Source organism: Tamandua tetradactyla, chromosome 16 (assembly GCF_023851605.1).
Source record: "Tamandua tetradactyla isolate mTamTet1 chromosome 16, mTamTet1.pri, whole genome shotgun sequence".
NCBI lineage: Eukaryota > Metazoa > Chordata > Mammalia > Pilosa > Myrmecophagidae > Tamandua > Tamandua tetradactyla.
Window position 1 is genome coordinate 68,159,274 of NC_135342.1, and position 21,274 is coordinate 68,180,547.

Below are 21,274 nucleotides of genomic sequence, written 5' to 3' on the forward strand. Positions count from 1 at the left end.
TCTGGGAAGATGTTTGTGGTAGTTAGATTTAGTTGTCAACTTGGCCAGGTGAAGGCACCTAGTTCTGTTGCTGTGGACATGAGCCAATGGTACATGAACCTCATCTGTTGCTGATTACATCTGCAATCGGCTAGGAGGCCTGCCTGCTGCAATGAATGATGTTGACTTAATTGGCTGGTGCTTAAATGAGAGAGCAATGTAGCACAGCCCAAGCAGCTCAGCATACCTCATCTCAGCACTTGCAGCTCAGCCCAGGCCTTTGGAGATGCAGAAAGGAATCACCCCGGGGAGAGTTGTTGGAACCCAGAGGCCTGGAGAGAAGGCCAGCAGAGACCATCCTGAGCCTTCCCACGTAAGAAAGAACCTCAGATGAAAGTTAGCTGCCTTTCCTCTGAAGAACTAACAAAATAAATCCCCTTTTATTAAAAGCCAATCCATCTCTGGTGTGTTGCATTCCAGCAGCTAGCAAACTAGAACAATGTTTAATGATCTTTATGACCCTATGCTTTCTATCATTTACTCAGAATTTGCTTTGGACCTGGGATTTTACAAGCTTTTACAGTTTGGGGAGGTTTCAATGGTTTGGGGAGGTTAGAGAGTTTTAGGGGAAATTTTTGCCCCAGGAAGTTTGCAGCTGTAGGTTAACTGTTTTGAAGCTGAAAAGAAGACCATGGACTACAGCCTTGATGTCCTATTCTCTCCTGCCTCACTATAGCTGCTCCCCACAGAAATTTCCTGAAGGCCAGATCCCAGAGAAGTGCTAATAGCAATCCCAGCCCCCCTCTCTCACCCCCACCCCTGTGCACAGCAGTCAGCCTGTAACACAGGGATTCTCAACCCATCCGTACAACAGAGTCACCTGATTCTGATTCAGAACCCTCCCCACCCCAGTTAGGATTTCACTGGGCTAGGGGAGGGCATGGGCATGTGTTTTTGAAACCTCATGTAGGAGGTTTGAGGACCAGCGCTACAGATCACACATCCACCCTACTGTTTGTGCGCGCCAGGTCAGCCATCTTCTGGGGATAGAAGGACCATGTCCAGTTTGACATGTTTAAACCGCAGCTATGTTGTGTATACAAAGTGTGTTTCAGTGTCTTTCTTGAGCATGGTAACGTCCAAGAGAAAGCACTACAGGACGTCTGCCTCCGAGGAGCCAGCAGAGCACATCTCTCAGCCCAGAGACACCACACAGCCACCTCTCCCCTCACATTAACAGGACCACTTACCCATTGGCTCCATAAAAGTACACTTTGAAATAAAGGTGGCTAAAGGCTGGCCATGGCATGGGTTTCCTTCTGCAGATACACATCAATGACTGAAGCCTGCCCAGAGCCCACCTGCAAGAGGAGGAGGGGTTGAAGAAGATGGCTGGTTTGGAAAGGATGCTCTAAAGAAGTGCTTCTCAAAAATGGTCCCTGGACCTGGACCAGTGGCATCAGTATCACCTGGGAATTTGTTTAAAATGCACATGCTCAGGCCCCACCCCTTACCTACTGAGTCAGAAACTCTGAAGTCCCAGCCCAGCAATCCGTGTTTCATTAGAAGTGTTGTGGGTGGTGATTTTCCACTTCTCTTGAATCTCCCCACAGCCTTCCGCCCAGTGCACTCTATCACAGTCTTACTTTTTCTTAAAAGAAAAAGTCTTTACTTTTTCTAGAGAGAATTTATAAACTCAGGCCTATACTTAATAAACAGTTAATTTTTATAATTACGAAAGGAACCACTAATATGTATAAAGACAAAGAACTAGATGACAGATTATCCCAAGCAGTTAAGTGAGCAACAGAATACACTAGCCAGCATCTGAGACGATGATGAGATCAAGAACAGGTTATAGGGCTTGCAAATACGCCAACAGTTCTGTATAAACCAATGCTTCTGTTTGACTGTGTATCAGAATCACCTGGTGGGCTTGTTAAACCACAGATTGCAGGGCCCACCGTCAGAGTGTCCGAATCAGTAGACTTGGGTGGGGCCAAGGGTTTGCATTTCTAGCAAGTGCCTGGTGATGCTGATGCTAGCGGTGGAGAGTCTGTTCCCTTGTGGCTGCAGGGCTCCCAAGTGCCACCCCAGACACCGGCTGCTCCCCATGTCACCCCCGGCAAAATTCTGCTGTTGGTTAGTGCAGCTCCCTCCACCGCAAATCTCAGCGGAGTGTGGGTTTCTCCTGTCTCAGAATGCGAATGGGAAGAAGGGCAAACCATTTATTTCATTTTTTAAAAAAAAGTTTGGGTTTTTTTTCCTATCTTAAATACATGACTCTTTCAAAGCGTTTGTCTCTCACACTCTGCTAAGCAATGTGGCTTATAGGAATAATTGTGTCTTTGAATAAGAGACAATGGGAAAAGTAATTTTTGGAGCAGATGGTCTCTGGGATTGTAATTCTCATTTTTCCTTTTCTGGCCTAATAAAAATGTCCCACATTTGGTTACCTGGTTCTCACAGTTCCAGAACCAGAAGTATATCCAGTACTCCTCCTCCTTATCACCCTTCATTCATCAGAAGAAAAGTCTAAGTGAAAAAAAATGTTCTCTCTTAACACCTCCTCCAGGCGGACCACATAGAGTGTGTAAGGGCGGGAGGTGGCGCGAGAATTTCCACCCTCTAGCACATGACTATCCTATTTCCTGTAGATGACATTAAATGTCTCTGCTCTGAATTGAGGAAGCTGTAAATTTCACTTGCTGAACAGCAGAAAGCAGCACCCTGTATTCAGACGTGATTTTTTGCTTCCCACATAAATTGAGACGTTTCATCCGTATTTAAGAGTTCTGGGGGTAGTTTTGTCTATAGTTAATCCACAGATACCCTCCCAGGCATCAGTCTTGGCTCCATAATAACCTCTTTCTGGCCAGATTCTAAAAATGTTTTTCATTTAGGTCATGAAGGCAGAGAGCAGCTTTATTATGAAAGACCTTATTAGAAAGTCAAAATTATCGTGACGTATAATACAGTATTGGGGCATATAAAGAGGATAGGCATTTGTTTTGCTGTTACTTTTCACAGATCCTGCCTCCTGACCATTACAGAAAAGCAGGCTGTCATGGAGCTAATACAGAAATCCCAAACCCAATCTGCTCTTCCTGCTCAAAAATCATTACTGAGTGATTATAACCTTATCCCTTCCCCCAACCCTACCCAGCCCCACAAAAATTCCCCAATGAAATTAATATTTTTTTTGTTTTTCACCTCAGGCATATATCTCTCGGGTAACTAAAGATACAAAGGGTAATGTGAAGCAAATGGTAGATGTGAGGCTGAACAGAGCTCCACTCCGGTTTTCTAAACATGTAAAAGCCCATTTGTGTGTTGTCTCTACCTGACTTAGCTTTTTCTTTCCATTTGAATATTTCAGCATGAATTGAAACCAGCTTTTCCTGTGGAAAGTTTCAGCTTGATTGGAGAGCAGAAGTTCAGTTGAATTCTTTCTTGCAACTCTTGGTCAATGTTTATTTTTATATTGTATTCCAGTACGATGGAGGTGTCTCTATTTTGAATCTGCATAATGTTCACTGCCAAACACCTTCTCATTTAATGCATTTGACCATCACTTCTCTATAGTAAAGATCAACGCTTGGCTCTCTGGTCCCTCAAAAAAAAAAAAGGCATTAGCAAAATAGTTTTATGTTGGCAAATTTGGAATGGTGAAGTAATTCAACAGAGGACTGAGAGTAGAGGTTCGGTAAAAATAACCATTCTGCCTTATGGAAGTTACATTTGAAAGAGACATCTCACTGGGGGCATCCAGAAATTGTCAGGACTGCTGCATGGCTTGGTATAAAGAACACTTTATAGAATATGATATGAATAGTGTCCCCAAAATTGTCTGACACAGAGGCCCTGGTGAGTGTGACTTTCTAAGTCTTACCATTTCTTTGGGGGACCCAATGCTTGGGTTGGAAGTGATGATATTGTGACATTGAGGAGGGCCTGCCAAATCTCAAAAACTCCCAATTGTGAGAGATGCCCTCAGCTTCCCAGACCTGCCACCATACTGCCCTGAAACTCCAGCCAAGTGATGTTGCTGGAAAAACAGCTTTGTATAATTCAAGGTTTGGATACAATTTCTTACAATGTCCCATGTCACCAGCATCATCTTGCTACAATGTCTATAACTTATATAATCACAACCAGGCATCACACATGCAGATGAATTACAACTAGAAATGATGACCGGTGTGCAGCCAGGCCTATCAGTTACCACAAGTCTAGGAGGGTCTGAGCACGGCAGGTCCGGCCAAGCCTGGCCACCAGGGTCAGAGAAGAAGAGGAGTTAATAGATGGGGGCTCTTGGGTTTTATTCCCAGCACTACAACAGGCTCAGTTATGCATAAAGAATCTTAATTAGTTGACACTTTCCAAGATATCAGAAAAATCAAAAACACTTCCTTCCTGAAACTTTTAACCTAAACTTTGGACAAAGCATTGGTTTGTGCCTTTAATAAGAAACTGGTTTCTTAGCAACTTAATACAGAATGTATTTTCAGGGGAAAATAATTCCTTACAGTAATAAAAAAAATCCTACTGTTTAAATTATTAGAAACTGTATAGCATTTTAACCCTTGAGAAATTCAGTCCATCTTTAAGAAAAAAACAAATCTAGAAGCAAAAGAAACAGATGAAATATTATATTAGATATCGGTCCAGTGGAAATTAACACACTGGAGAAATCAGTACAAGTCACTCTCACTGATTTAATTTTTTTCCATTGTCTTGCATCAAGCATCATCCAAACCCTAAGACATAAACTTTGCAGGAGATTTGGAAATGGTTTTTTTGGCAGTGCTAACTAGTATCAAGAGAATGGGAGTAAACTATTAAGCAATACATTTTCTCAGGATAAATCTATCTGGGGGGGGCTTCTTTCATTTATTGCAGTGGGAGGGGGGTTGACGATTTTAATAGTTGTAAAAAACCCACTAGTAAAAGAAAGTACATCTTTCAAGGATATCTCTAAACCTAATTCCTCCATGACTTACTGAATTTGGAATTAGCTCCTATATTAGTTTTCTATGACAGCATTACAAACTACCACAAGTTTAGCAATTTAAAACAATACAGATTTATTAACTTATAGTTTTCATGGGTCAAGGGCCTAAAATGGCTGATTCGTGGCTTAGGGTCTCACAAAGCTGATATGAAAGTGTCAGCCAGCTGCAGCCTCAACTGGAGGCTCACCTAGGGAGAGATCTGCCACCATGCTTTCTGGGTTTGTTGACAAATTCAATTCCTTGTGGCCCTGTGTCTGAGCTCCCCATTTTCTTAATAACTGTGAAATAGGGGCACTCTCAGTTGCTAGAATCCATTCTCAGGTCCTTACCACACAGCCTTCTCCATAGGCACTTCACAACATGGCTGTCTGCTCTTTCAAGGGCAATAAGAGAATTTCTCTCCACTTCAAATCTTTCCTAACCTCTTTTAAAGACTCACCTGATTAGGTCAGGCCCAGCCACGATAATCTTCCTTTTAACTAATTCAAAGTCAACTGATTAGGAACCTTAATTACATCTACAGAATCCCTTCTGTGTATAACTAACAAAATCAAGAGAGTGGTATCATGTTCACAAGTCCTGTTCACACTCGAAGGGACAGAGATTCCACAGGGCACACATACAAGAGCATAAGAGTCTTGAGGTCTGTCTTAGAATTCTATCATAACACCTTACTTGTTGTGTCTCTATTTCTCATCTATGAATTGGGGATAATACTCCATTTTCAGGATTGCTCTAAGTCTTATGTGTGTACTTTTCATTCATTGGAGAAAAGTACCACCACGTGTTCTAAAACTGTGCATGTTTCATATTCTTTGCACTCCGTGGTGGTCCAGTCCTTGCTCTAAGCTCCAGTCTCTGGACTCTCACCATAAGGAACTCTGCTGCCTCTCCTCCATAATGCATCCCTAGTCACATCGCGTCCACAAATCTCTATTTAAAATTTTACCACATAGCTTCCATTTCTGTCCCAGCATTCAGTGTGTCTCTTAGAGCACTCTGCAGGGGATGCTTTGCAGTGGGTCCTCTGGAGACCTGAGCACAGCAGATCTGGGCTTCCGCTACCTGTAGTCCAGCCCTCCTAGGTATCAGGGCACAGGAAACATGCCCCGATTCTTAGATGGTGGGGTAACCGCCTCTGTCGGCACCTGAGACTTTTAGATGATTGACAGGCGGCATCGTTTTTAATCGAGGATTTATTTTAATATTAGAAAAAATACAGCTAGTCAAGCCTATGATTTTATGGCAAAGGCAAAACTAAAGTAGGAATTTAATTTTTCTCAAGGAAGTTGATTTGAGAAAAATTTTAAATAATACTACAAGTGACTAGGATATGGCGAAAATAATGGCTTATGAGAAATTGATTAGTAAGTAACGGCTGAATGAAGTTCAGTAAGTATTGAATAAATTATGCTCAGTGAATCAGACTCCAAGAATATCCTCGGTCTCCAGAATATCTACAGCAACCCCCTACGTGCGGGAGCTGAGCGTGACATATTTGCGTAAAGCATGTCTCACGCCCGACCGAGGCTCAGGGTAGCCCGGCAGGGCGCCAGCCTGGAGAAAGTGGAGCCTGTGGGGGCGTGGCCAATGCACCTACGGTCGGCGTGCGGGGGCCCGGCCGGCGAGGGGCGGGTCCTGGCGGCGGAAGGCGGAAGTTGGCGCAGAGTCATGTGATCCGGTAACATGGCGGCGGCCCCTTGAGCACTGCCTGCCTGGGGCGGGAGCGGTGGGTCGCGTGAGTAGTTAGGCGGCCGGGGGCGGGCGTACGGGCACGAGGTCTGGGCTGAAGTTCTGAGGCGGAGCTAGGCGGCGGAGCGAGGCAGACGGGCCGGTGGTGGCGTGGTCCATGAGCCAGCACCGAGGGCACACGGAGCTGCAGACTCCTCTCGCCCCGGCGCTGTCCGGGTGACGGCGGGCTGAGGAACCGGGGCGCTCCCCAAGCTGCCACCATGAACCCCGAGAAGGATTTCGCACCGCTCACGCCCAACATCGTGCGCGCCCTCAATGACAAGCTGTACGAAAAGCGGAAGGTGGCAGCTCTGGAGATCGAGAAGTAAGAGCCACCGGGACCCCAGGGTCGGGCGAGGGCTGCGGGGCCGGACCCCGCCCTGGCTGTGCAACCCTCTCGCTGCTCCACTGCTGGTGGGGACTCCTCACTCCTTCCCAGTCAGTGTTGCTTTCGTTCCACGGCTTTTCCAGGTTGCAGGCCATTAGCGCAGTGCTTAAGAGGAGGGGATTTGCATTCACATCTGGGATTCCCTGCTGTTGCTCCTGATTCTGACTTGGGTCAAGTTCTTAACTTCCTATGCCCAAAGGGTTGCTTTGGGGATGCAGTGACACAGTGTATTACTGTCACTGCTAAGCATTACTATAGTGCTTAGCCCAGTGCCAGGCACATGGTGTGTGCTTAGTGTGGTCTCTAAAATCAGCAAATCAGAGTGGCCTCTGTGATGGGAAAATGGTTGGAAGTTTGACAGTTGCTAGTGACGTTGATCAGACTGATTTCTTACCCAGTTTCTGAGAAGTGAAAGGGACCGATGTTGGAGAAAACCTCATGATCTCAAGGTTTACAGGATCGTTTGTTTTATTTGTCTCACATCACCGCGAGGGGAAGTAGGAATAATCTGACTTTTCTTGCCTTAGCAGTCTGTATGTGTGATCATGATATGACATTTTCATTCATTTCAGTGTAGGAAATGGGGTGTTTAACAAGGAATGCTTTATTAAGATTTTTATTAATATTTACTTTTTTTTTCCAACCAAATCTTAGTAATAAGGTAAGGTGGGTGGATGATTTCAAAAGATTGGGAAGAAGCAGGCTATGAAGCTGGAAGAATACCGTGGGAGTCAGGAAATGTGGATTCTAGTTCTGCCTTGTTCAGTAGGGTAGCCTCAGGCCATGTGTGGATTTTTTTATTTGAATTATTAAAGATAAAATTAGATTTTAAAATTCAGTTCCTTGGTTGCACTAGCCATAGTTCAAGTATTGGACAGCACAGATTATAGACCATTTCCATCATTGCAGAAAGTTCTATTGGACATATCTAATTTAGTCCCTGTTATAATACTTGTTCTTTGACCTTGGACAAGTTCCTTAACTCAGAGTTTCTTAATCTGAGCACTATTGACATTTTGGGACAGATACTTCTTTGTTGTAGTGGATTGTCCTGTGCACTGTAGAGTTTATTACAGCATCCCTTGCTTTTACCCACTAGATGCCAGTATCACCCCATTAACTGTGACAATCAAAAATATCTCTAGATATGGTCAGATGTCAACTGAGGGAGCAAAATTGCCTCCGGTTGAGAACCAGTGACTTATCGCTTTAAGACTTTTGTTTCCTCCTAAACTACAGGATGTGGACTTTGCCAGGAGGATCTTTGAAGTCCCCTCCTTTTTTAGCTCTAACATCAATTATGTCCAAAACAATCTAACTGCTTCTATCATCAAGAACTACTTTCTTGATAACTCTCTTCATACTGCTGCTTGCTTATATCCTGGCTCTGGATAATGCTGGCAAGTCTTAGAAATGAGTATTGCCATGTTTAGTAGGTGAACCTAGAGGTGTTTCATAGATGTGCTCCATGTCTATGGGTTTAATGGTCTTAAAGCAGTACTTAAGCCTACCTAGTTTTGTCCATCAACTGCTCTTCTTTGCAGGAATATCAGATTTATCGTAGCTTGAAGACATCTGTACATCCTTGAGTATAGTATTCATCTCAGCATTATTGTTGCCACCAGCACAATCTGTGGAAGTGCTCTTGTTCTACAGGCTGTTTTGTGAAGTTTTTGTCTTTCATGGGATATGTTTTGTTTTCCACATTGCTGTACATTTATGAAATTCCCTTCGACTGTAACTGGACTGTGAACAGCTGAAGAGCAGAGTCTGATAAGTGCTGGGATGCCATTTGACACTTGATGTCCGAATAAATGAATAACCATACAGTTTTGGTGAGGAAATAGCATTAACAGCTAAGGATTTTACTCTCAAAGTGTGGTCCATGGAACAGTAGCTATGGCATCACCTGGAAGCTTGTAAGAAAGTTTCTCTTACTCCAGACTTACGGAATCAGAATCTGCATTTTAACAGGATTCTCAGGTAATTTGTGTGCATATGAAAGTTTGAGAAGCACTGACTTAGAAGACCCTATAGTCAGTTTCCAGGCTTCTGCAGCCACATTTGGAATGAATAGTGCCTAGTTTGATCAGTTACTCAAAATATATGTTTTACAGGTTGCTCTAGTGACATGAACCCACATTTGTATTTGCTTCAAGAGCAATTTGCATGTCCAAGCACTTTACACTGCATGACACATAGAAAGCACACAAATGTATGAATATATTCATTTAGTCTGGACAAAGTGACCTGCACCCACAATACAGAAGTTAATCTCTCCTGTAGACTGCAGGCACCCCATAAATGAAAAGTCAGAGTCTTTGCTGAATCACCTTCCTGTCGTACCCTCTGAGGCATCACTATTTCTTAAGAAGCTGTATAGTATAGTGGCTAAGAGTAGGCTCTGGGGCCAGAAAGCCTGGATTCAGTCTCCCATTTGGCTAGTTAGTTACCCTGGACAAGCTAATTAACCCCTCTCTGCCTCAGTTTCCTCATCTATCACTATTATCACTGTCATCACTGTTATCAGCATTGTGCTAGAGGTTCTAGCTACAGTAATTAAGCAGGAGAAGAGGGGCAAGATGGCAGCTTAGTGAGGTGTGGAATTTAGTTCGTCCTCCAGAGGAGCTAAATAACCAGGAACGGTACAGAACACTGATGTAGCTGCGGCTGCATAGTGACCAGGCACATAGTGTACACCAGTCTGGACCAGGTGAAACTGCTGAGACCCACACAGAACTGTAAGTCCCCCAAGGCGGAGGCCTGTGCGCCTCCCCCAGGGCACAGCAGCCTGGTTCCCCGAGGGGAAAGGAAAGAGACTTTACTAAAGGCAAGGACTTAGCTCAACCAAGCTCCATTTGTGGAATTAATTAACAAATTCTGACTACTGAAAGTAGACCCCCAGCTCAGATAAACCTGGATTAAGACAAAAGGTTCTAGGAGTTTTTGCCCTAGCAGAGGGGGGGCAGGGCTGACAGCAAAAAAGAAAACAAATTGAGGCATTTTGAGTTGGACAACACAGAATACGCAAAAGGACTAGACCCCAAGAAAAGGAGACACGAAGAACCTGGCAATACATAGCACAATGTACCAACTTAAGTTCTTGATTAACAAACCTAGGGAGCAGGGGTCCTGCTCTGAAAAGGCTGTTTTTGGTGTGTGTTTTTTTGGTGTGTGTGGGTTTTTTGTTGACTCCTCAGCAACTCATTAGGTAAAACTGGAAGCCATCTCAAGCTCCAGCAATGGCCTAGTCAAGGGAATTAAACTTGTCTGAGAGACAGTGTAACTAATCAAGTGAAAGGAGTTAATTCCCTAAAGGGTCTATCTTCCCCAAGAGAAAGTTGGGGTCCAGATCAAGTGGAATTCCTCCTTCAAGGAATTCAGGTTCCAGGGACTGGAAAACTGAAGCAGTTAATGCCAATTTACAACCACATCTCTGTCTCAGCCATGCCCAGGTAGGGAGAGTCTACTGAAATTAAAGGCACTACATGAGTTTACACTGATGGGAAGCTACAGGCTGACAAGTACCATCTGCTGGGCAGGATAGGAAAAGCACAGAATCTAGAGGCTTCGTAGAAAAGTCTACAACCTGCTGGTTCTTACCCTCAGGGAAAGCTGATGCTGGTGACTCTTTCTTCCTGAGATGTCTGCCAATCTGTCTAGGAAAACTTGATGGGGGTCTATAATATTTGAGGAACCCCTCCTCAAAAAAAAAAAAAAAGCCCCCATTAGGCAGGGCAAGAAAAAGAAAACCAAGAACTGAAAAAGTCTAATCATTTAAACAGTATCTATGCTAGAAGTCAAGAATAAGTTGAACTGAATGTCAAAGAACAGATACAGCAGTTAGGCAAGTAAAAGAAATAAATGACATTTGATTCAGAAAATAACTAGTAAAACTTTCACTATTTGCTGATGACATGATTCTACATTTAAAAAGTCCTGACAAATCTACAACAAAGCTGCTAGAACTAATAAGTTCAGCAAAGTGGTAGGATACAAAATCAACATGCAAAAATCAGTAGTGTTTTTGTACTCTAGTGATTGACAATGTGAGGAGGAAATCAAGAAAAAAAAAATTCCAGTTATAATAGTACCTGAAAGAATCAAATTTATCCAAGGATGTAAAGGACTTAGAATCAGAAAACTATAAAACATTGCTAAAAGAAATCAAAGAAGACCTAAATAAATAGGACATTCCATGTTTATGGATTGGAAGTGTAAATATCGTTACGATGTCAGTTCTACCCAAATTGATTTACAAGCTCAGGGCAATTCCATTCAAAATTCCAATGGCCTACTTTGAAGAAATGGGAAAGCCAATTATCAGATTTATTTGGAAGGGACCCCAGATAGCCAAAACATCTTGAAAAAGAGGAACAAAGTTGAAGGACTCACTTCCTGACTCTACAGAACTAGAGTGGTCAAAACAGCATGGTACTGGCATAAAGACAGGCATGTCGACCAGTGGTAGCAAATTGACAGTTCAGAAACAGATCCGTACATTTATGGTCAATTGATTTTTGACAATGCTTTCAAGCCTGCTCAACTGGTACAGAACAGTCTCTTCAAATAAAATGGTGCTGTGTGAATTGCATATCCACATCCAGAAGAGTGAAAGAGGACCGCTGTATCACACTTTATACAAAAATTGACTCAAAGTTAATTAAAAATCTAAATCTAAGAACCAGGACCATAAAGCTCCTAGAATAAAATGTAGGGAAACATCTTCAAGATTTTGTGGTGGTTGGACTTTCTCAAAATTGAATGCTTTTGTGCTTCAAAGGACTTTATCAAAATGGTGAAAAAGCAGCCTATTCAATGGGAGAAAATATTTGGGAACCACTAGAGGTTTAATATCCAGAATATATTTAAAAATCCTGCACTTAACAATAAAAAGACAAGCAACCCAATTTTAAAATAGGCAAAAGCCTTGACTAGACATGTTTCCGAAGAGAAAATACAAATGGCCAGAAAGCACATGAAAAGGTGCTCAGTATCATTAGCCATCAGGGACATTCAAATCAAAATCACAAGATACCATTTCACGCCTATTGAAATAGCTGTTCTTTAATAATAATAATAATAATAAAAGAAACAGGAAATAAGTATTGGAGAAGCTATGGAGAAACAGAAACACTAACTCATTGCTGATGGCAATATAAAATGGTGTGGCTACCAAAACCTAATTTTCTGTAGCACATAATCTAACTCAACCTGTCTGGATAAATTGTTTTAAACAACCCAGACACATGGATCCCAGAATGGGAATGAAAGAGTGTAATTCTTATAGTTGACTGTAACACCCAGATACATCCCAGAGTATATTCAACAGATAATTAAAAAGTATTGGCAAAGTCCCTTGAGGGATGGGAGAAAAAATATGAAACTGTTTAACTTTATCACTGAGGAAACCCTTAATACTGTCTCAAACATTAGGGACTCCCAAGTCAGTAAGCCAAACCCTTGATCTTGAGGCTTGCTCTTGTGACTCTTACTAATGTACTGGAGAAGCTAAGCCTACCTAGAGTATACCTAAGAATTGGTTACAAAGGATCTCTTTTACTATTCAGTTTGGTCTCTCTTGCCCAACTCTGCAAGTAAAATCATTACCCTCCCCCTTTGTGGGACATGACATCCAGGGGTGAAAGTCTCCCTGGCAACATAATGTATGACTCACAGGAATGAGCCTGGCCTGGCGTTACGGAATTGACCGTGCCTTTCTGACCAAAAGGGGGAAAATAAGTGTAGCAAATAAGGTATTGGTGGCTGAGAGAGTTCAAAGAGTTGAGAGGCTGCTTTTACACAAGCTTTAGCTAGATATTGCTACTATCCTGGTTTGCCAAACTCCAACCAAAACCATTCCTGCCATCTCTAAAGAACACCTAGGGCTTTATCTGAGATTCTACAAAGATTCCATGCACTGTGATTACTTTCCAGAAATCTACAACCTCTGGATGGGTTCCTAGGCCAGGTAAGTCCTGAAATCCAGGGGGGGCTAGCCTCTCCAAAACATCAACTCCTATCCCATATTATTGACAACCCTTTCCAACATGAAAAAGTTAGAATGGGCATAGCGCAAACACCCATAAAGATTGGGAGAAAGATCAAAGGAGAAGGTAGAGTAGTAACAGAAGATAGAATTTAACAAATGAGTATGACTTCTGGATCATTATATTGATATTTCTTTTAGTCTCTGGTGACTTGGAGCAGCTGGAAGGAAAAACCTAAAATTGTGGAACTGTAAGCCATACCAAACTCTGAAATCTGTTCTACAACTAGTTGTCACACGGTGCTTTGAAATTTATTGCTTTTTTTTTTGGTATATATGTTATTTTTCACAATAAAAAAAAAATGGTGTGACCACTGTAGAAGATAGTTTGGCAGTTCTGTAGAAAGCTTTATAAACCATATGACCCAGCAATCCCACTTCTTATTATATACCCAAAGAATTGAAAGCAGGAACTCAGACAGATATTTGCATGCTGATGTTCATAGCAACATTATTCACAGTTGCCAAAAGATGGAAACAACCCAAGTGTCCATCAACCAATGAATGGATAAAGAAAGTGTTGTATAAACATACAATAGAGTATTATTCCACTGTTAAAAAGAATGAAGTCCTGATACATGTGACAACATGGATGATCTTTGAAGACATCAAGTTGAGTGGAATAAGCCAGACAAAAGAGAACAAATATTGTATGATTTCTATTTGAAATAATTAGAATAGACAAACTCAGTAGTCAAAATCTAGAATATATTACCAGGCATTGGATAGAGGATAGGAAATGGAAGTTAAGACTGATAATAGCTGATAATAGCACAACATTGTGAACATAATTAACAGCACTAAAATATATTACTGAAGGTGATTCAAAGGGGAAATGTTAGATCATATATATAGTAACAGAATACAAATCAACAATTCAGCCTTTATCTGATCACAGAGTTCCAGGATCCCTCTCTACCTGCACTCCAAACATGCGAGGATACATTTCTCAGGAGCTCTCATCCCATGCGCTCTCCTTTGGGCTTCAGCTCTTTCAGGGAGGATAGGCTGGACCTTTGTAGGGGCACTTACATGTGCTGGCTTTTTAAACTCAAATCAAGAACACCAGAGACTTAGCACTGAGCTCACTCTTTATTGCCATGAAGGGCATCGTCTCTCCGAGCTGGTGGTAAGACAGAGGTGGCCCTGCCCCCACAATGCCTGGCATGGTACCACCAGCAGGACTCACCGCATTTGTCAGAGTGCCTGCCAGCATCTTGCCCCAGCATTAGACTATGAGGTCCCAGCAAGGAGAGTCTGGGCACTTACCAACTTTTTTTCATTAGTACCGAACAATGAATATATTCCATAAAACGAACAGCTCACAAAGCCTGAAACAGACATTCTAAACTCTTAGCCACATTGCCTTATTCTTTAGGAAATTGTGTGGTACTGTTGGGCAGGGCTGCGGAGGTAAAGCTCCAGGAGTGTGCACGACATGCTCACAACAGCAGCCATCAGATCCTGGTCAGTAAATACCGTGTTGGTGGTCTTGAGGCTCCAGAATCCAAGGGCCCTTCACTGCAGGCAGGCATTCATCTGGCTCCATATTTTAGTGCCTGAGGCCTATGGTCAAGTTAAAATACCCTCTTATTAGAGATTTTAGTCCCTCATTGGAACATCATAAGCTGTACTGGCCCTAAACTCTCTAATAAGAGGGTATTTTGTCTTGACCATACCCTGGAAAACTGAAAGAGGCAGCTAAAACAAGCATGGAGATGTCCAATTATGCGATTTTTTATTATACATATGTTGCCTTTTTGATAGGGAAAACTATTCACTGTAGTAAAGAAGCCTTTTGTGGTAAATGAACATGGATTTTCTGTCCAGGTTCTATCTGTGCAACAACGGGCAGAATTACTTAACCCCTAGGAACCTCTGTTTCTGTCTCTGACAAATGAGGATCACACCACCTGGTTCATAGGGCAGCCATGTGGAATCAGTGACACGAGGGGTTTACAGTGGCCAAAATGAGCTTCTCTAACTTCCTCCCCCAAGATGTGGCCACAGAGCTTCACGTGTACTCCCAGGTTGCACTACAGTCACAAGTGTGGGTTTAAGTTGGGGCTTTCCAAGAAAAGATCAAAGCACACGTAACATCTCTCAACTTTCACTATCATTCCTTACCTTATACTCCACTGAAACTGACAAGTGAAGAAAGGCTAAGACCATGTCCTTGAAAACCACAAACCAAACCCCTCTCAATCTCTGCTTTTAGAATGCACATCTTATTCTCTGGAGCTTCACTTAAAGGAATCCCTAGTAAAATCTTCCTGTGACCACTGGGCCCAGGCTGACAAAGAAACTGTAAACTTAGTTGTTGGCCTGGGAAGGTAAGGGGCAAACCTGCTAGGGACTTATTCTTTCAGCCTTCTAACACATACCCCATTTCTGGCAAACACTGAAGATATGATGATAAATAAAGCATGAACCCTGTTTACAAGGAAATTTGTAATCTTGGAGAGGTGGGACATTTTAGAAACAACTACAGTACAAAGTTGTATGAGTTTTCTATTTGCTGTTGTAATAAGCTTGGTACTTAAAATACCACAAATTTATTATGTTACAGTTCTGGAAATCACAAGCTCTAAATGCATCTCACTGGCAAAAGTTGAGGCTCTGGAGTGAAATTCTAGAACATTTCTTGCCTTTCCCAGCTTCTAGAGGCCGCCTACATTCCTCGGCTTGTAATGCCCTCCCTCCATCTTCAAAGCCAGCATGCCTTCCCCCCATCTTCAAAGCCAGCATGCCCTCCCCCCATCTTCAAAGCCAGCATGCCCTCCCTCCATCTTCAAAGCCGGCAGTGGTGGTTCAAGTCTTTCACATGTCCCATCTCTCTTGCTGGCTCTTCTGCCTCACTCTCCACATTTAAGGAGTCCCGTGGTTACAGTGGGCCCAGGCAGATAATCCAGGATAATCTCCCTATTTTAAACTCAACTTGATTAGCAAACTTAGTTCCATCCGCTACCTTAATTCCCAGTGCCATGTAATGTAACAAATTTACAGGTCCTAGGGATTCCGACACCAACATGTTTGGGAGGCAATTGTTCAAAACAACGATAAGAGCAGTACTGATGACTAGCACTTAAATACTTTCCAAGTTCTTTTTTTTTTTTTTTTTAATTTTTTTATTAACGGAAAGAAAAAAAAAAAGAAATTAACACAACATTTAGAAATCATACCATTCTACATGTGCACTCAGTAATTCTTAACATCATCACATAGATGCATGATCATTGTTTCTTAGTACATTTGCATCGGTTTAGAGGAACTAGCAACACAACAGAAAAAGATATAAAATGTTAATATAAAGAAAAGAAATAAAAGTAGTAGTAATAGTAAAAAACAACAACAACAAACAAACCAACAAGCAAACAAAAACAAAAAAAACCCTATAGCTCAGATGCAGCTTCATTCAGTATTTTAACATGATTACTTTACAATTAGGTATTATTGTGCTGTCCATTTTTGAGTTTTTGTTTTCCAAGTTCTTTGTTGAACATTTAACAACATTAGTAATCAAGCAATCAAACTATCCTATGGGACCCTCTTTTTTTATTGTATAACATATACAAAGCAAAGAAATTAAAAAGCAATACTTTTCAAAAAGTAGTTACAGGACAGATCCTAGAGTTTGTCATGGGCTACCATACGATCCTTTCAGATTTTTCCTTCTAGCTGCTCCAGAATATAGGAGACTAGAGGGTTTAAAAACTTTATCATCACAATAGACTTTCTTTTCTTCTTTTTTTTTTGTGAAAAATAACATATATACAAAAAAGCTATAAATTTCAAAGCATAGCACCACAGTTAGTTGTAGCACATATTTCACGGTTTGACATGGGTTACAATTTCACAATTTTAGATTTTTACTCCTAGCTGCTCTAAAATACTGGAGACTAAAAAAAGATAGTAATTTAATGATTCAGTATTCATATTCATTTGTTAAATCCTATCTTCTCTGTATAACTCCACCATCATCTTTGATCTTTCCATCCCTCTCTTTAGGGGTGTTTAGTCTATGGTGATTCTAAATTTTTTTTTAATTTTTTTATTAATTTTTAAAAAAATTACAGGAAAGAAACACAAACATTCTGAATATGTGATCATTCCATTCTACATATATAATCAGTAATTCACAATATCATCACATAGTTGCATATCATCATCATGATCATTTCTTAGAACATTTGCATTAATTCAGAAAAAGAAATAAAAAGACAACAGAAAAATAAAATGAAAACAGAAAAAAAACATACACACCATACCCCTTACTCCTCCCTTTCACTGATCACTAGCATTCCAAACTAAATTTATTTTAACATTTGTTCCCCCTATTATTTATTTTTATTCCATATGTTCTACTCATCTATTGACAAGATGGATAAAAGGAGCATCAGACACAAGGTTTTCGCAATCACACAGTCACGCTTTGAAAGCTACACCATTATGCAATCATCATCAAGAAACATGGCTACTGGAACACAGCTCTACATTTTCAGGCAGTTCCCTCCAGCCTCTCCACTACATCTTGAACAACAAGGTGATATCTACTTAATGCGTAAGAATAACCTCCAGGATAACCTCTGGACTCTGTTTGGAATCTCTCAGCCATTGACACTTAGTCTCATTTCACTCTTCCCCCTTTTGGTCAAGAGGATTTTCTCAATCCCTTGATGCTGGGTCTCAGCTCATTCTAGGGTTTTTCTCAATCCCTTGATGCTGAGTCCCAGCTCATTCTCGGATTTCTGTCCCACATTGCCAGGAAGGTCCACACCCCTGGGAGTCATGTCCCACGTAGACAGGGGAAGGTGATGAGTTTGCTTGTTGTGTTGGCTGGAGAGAGAGGCCACATCTGAGTAACAAAAGAGGTTCTCTTGGGGGTGACTCTAAGGCCTAATTTTAAGTAGGCTTGACCTATCCTTCGTGGGGTTAAGTTTCATATGAACAAACCCCAAGACTGAGGGCTCAGCCTATAGCTTTGGTTGTCCACACTGCTTGTGAGAATATCAAGAATTCAACTTGGGGAGGTTGAATTTTCCCCATCCTCACCATTTCCCAAAGGGGACTTTGCAAATACTTTTCTGCTCACTGATCAAATCACTCTGGGATTCATCAGGGCATCACTCTGGACAAACCAACAAAATCTCATGTCCTACCCAAGGTTCCATGTACTTATGTTGTTCAAGCTATCTGCATAAGTTATATTAGGAAATGCACTGGTCCAGACTGGGGTACGCTGTGTGTCCGGTCACTGATATCGCCCCAGGAGCTGTTCTATATTGTTTCTGGTTATTTACTAGTTGTTCTGGAGGACGAACTAAAATGCACACATTGCTAAGCCGCCATCTTGGCCTCTATCCCTGATTCTAAATTTTTTATATTGGAAGGGTCTGTCACTAATATGGGGTAGAGAGATGGAACTGTCTGTTGTTCTGGAGAGGCTGGGCTAGGTTCCAGGACTTATCTGGACCAGGGACCCATCTGGAGGTTGAAGGTTTCTGGAAAGTTACTCTAGCACATGGGACCCTTGTGAAATCTTATTATTGCCCTAGGTGTTCTTTAGAATTGGCTGGAATGGTCCTGGTTGGGAAGTGGCAGATTATGATAGGTAGCAAGGTCTAACTGAAGCTTGCGTAAGAGCAACTTCAGAGTAGCCTCTTGACTCTATTTGAACTCTCTCTGCTACTGATGCTTTATTAATCACATTTATTTTCCCCCTTTTGGTCAGGATGGAATTGTTAATCCCACAATACCAAGTCTGGATTCATACCTGGGAGTCATCTCCCACATCTCCAGAGAGACTTTCAGACTTTCATCCCTGGATGTCATGTCCCATGTACAGGGAGGGCAATGATTTCACTTGTGGAGTTGGACTTAGAGAGACTGAGGCCACATCTGAGCAACAAAAGAGGTCCTACAGAAATAACTTTTAGGCATGCCTATAGGTATTGTAAGCTTCTCCGCTACCAACATAAACTTCACAAGAGTAAGCCTCATGATTGAGGGCATGGCTTATAGTTTTGGGTGTCCCTAAAGTTTGACACAGTATCAGAGGATTCCCTGAGGTAAGGTTTAATAGTTCCATGTTTTTCTTCCATCTCTCAGGGGACTTTGCCAATACTTTTTTTTTTTTTTTTTTTTTTTTTTTTTAAGAGAGAGGGAGGAAGGGAAGGAAAGACAGAGAGAAGGAAGGAAGGATAGAAGGAAGGAAAGGAAACATCTTTAAACATTTTCTTGTTTTATTGTATTTTGTTTGTTTGTTTGTTTTTTACATGGGCTGGGGCCGGGAATCGAACCGAGGTCCTCCGGCATGGCAGGCAAGCACTTTGCCCGCTGAGCCACCGCGGCCCGCCCTTGCCAATACTTTTTGATTATCTGTTTGATATACTCTAGGATGTATCCAGGTATTACAATAATCTATACAGGATTAAAGGACCTCTTTCTTATTCTGTGCTCCCTGTATTTCAGTTATTCAAATGAGCTGTACAGATAGGTTGAATTAGATTATGCATTACAGAAAATTTCAGTTCCAGATCAAATAAACCTTTCTTCCATTAGTCTCAAAGAGTATGTATGGTTCTCAAATATAGACACTGTCTTCCTTACCTCTATGTTCTGAATTGCTTTAACCCCAACTGTTCAGCTTCGTTCTTATCTCTAAATATCGAGTTATATATATAAAACGGCCTATCAAAATCCAGAAATAACTTAATGTGCCTGCTCTAAGAGCTTACAAAAGGCCCCTGTTTTCTTATAGGCTTTTTCTAAAGGTGACCATACCATTCTTGTTCTTTTGTTTCTGGCTTATTTTGTCTCACCAATTGTCCCACATATTCATTCACATTGTTTCATGCCTCACGACTTTGTTCCTTTTTGTAGCAGCACAACCTTCGTTCATAAGTATACACCATCATTCACCAATCTCTTCTCCATTAGTGCATCCTTCAGCCACCTGCATTCATCAGGCATCATATAGAGGGCCCAAAGTCCACAGTCCATCAACATTCTCAATTTTAGATAATTTCATTGTTCCCAAGAGAAAGAAAACCAATAAACACACCCTCACCAAATAGGAAATCTAAACCTCCTCTTAAGTCTTGTCCCTCCCCCCATTATCTATCTCTGCTGTTGCTGTTTGTGTTGATGGTTTTCTTTTGAACATAGCTCATTGCATGCAATAGCAGTTTTCCCCCTGTCCCCTGGACTTAAACACTCTTTATACAAGAATTGTATCTTTAAAGTAATTCTTGCGAGAACTAATTCATATTTCTAGTGAAATATGAATTAGTTCTAATCAGTGGGTCATGTAGGTCTTCAAGATGTCATTTTGTCCTACTGCTGCATAATGTTCCATCATATGTATATACCACATTTTGTTGATCCACTTGTCTGTTGATGGGCATTTGGTTTGTTACCATCTTTTGGTGATTGTGAATAATGCTGCTATGAATGTCGGTGTGCAAATGTCTGTTTGGGTTGTTGCTTTCAGCTCTTCTGGGCATATACCAAGTAGTGCTGTTGCTGGGTCATAGGGCAACTCAATATTTAGTTTCTTAAGGTACTGCCAGTCTTCCATAGTGGTTGCACCATTATACATTCCCACCATCAGTGCATAAGTATCCCAGTTTCTCCATATCCTCTCCAAATTTATAGTTCCTGTTTGTTTAACATCAGCCATTCTTATAAGTGTGAGGTCATATCTCATTGTAGTCTTGATCTGCATTTCCCTTATAGCCAATGAAAATGAGCATCTCTTCATGTGCTTTTGAGCCATCTGTATTTGTTCTTCAGAAAAATACCTGTTCATATCTTTAGCCCATTTTATAATTGGGTGGTTTCTTCATTTGTTGTTGAGTTGTATGGTTTCTTTGGATATACAGGAAATCAAACCTTTGTCTGATATGGGATTTCCAAATATTTTCTCCCGTTGAATTGTCTGCCTCTTCACCTTTTTGACAAAGTCTTTTGAAGTGCAGAAGCATTTGATTTTGAGGAGTTCCCATATATCTATTTTTTCTTTTGTTGCTTGTGCTTTGGGTGTAAAGTTTAGGAAGCCATCTCCTATTACTAGGTCTTGAAGATGTTTCCCTACATTTTATTCTAGAAGCT

The 21,274-nt window shown here is 41.5% G+C and overlaps 1 protein-coding gene across 1 annotated transcript in view; it reads left to right on the plus strand.

The window, feature by feature from the left end:
• Positions 1-6,673: 6,673 nt before the first annotated feature.
• VAC14 (VAC14 component of PIKFYVE complex) overlaps positions 6,674-21,274 on the plus strand; it is a 130,898-nt gene continuing 116,297 nt past the window's right edge. The window contains exon 1 of the mRNA XM_077132975.1: positions 6,674-7,050. Coding sequence (XP_076989090.1) covers positions 6,947-7,050 — 104 coding nt within the window. The 5' untranslated portion in view covers positions 6,674-6,946. The remainder of the gene's footprint in view (positions 7,051-21,274) is intronic.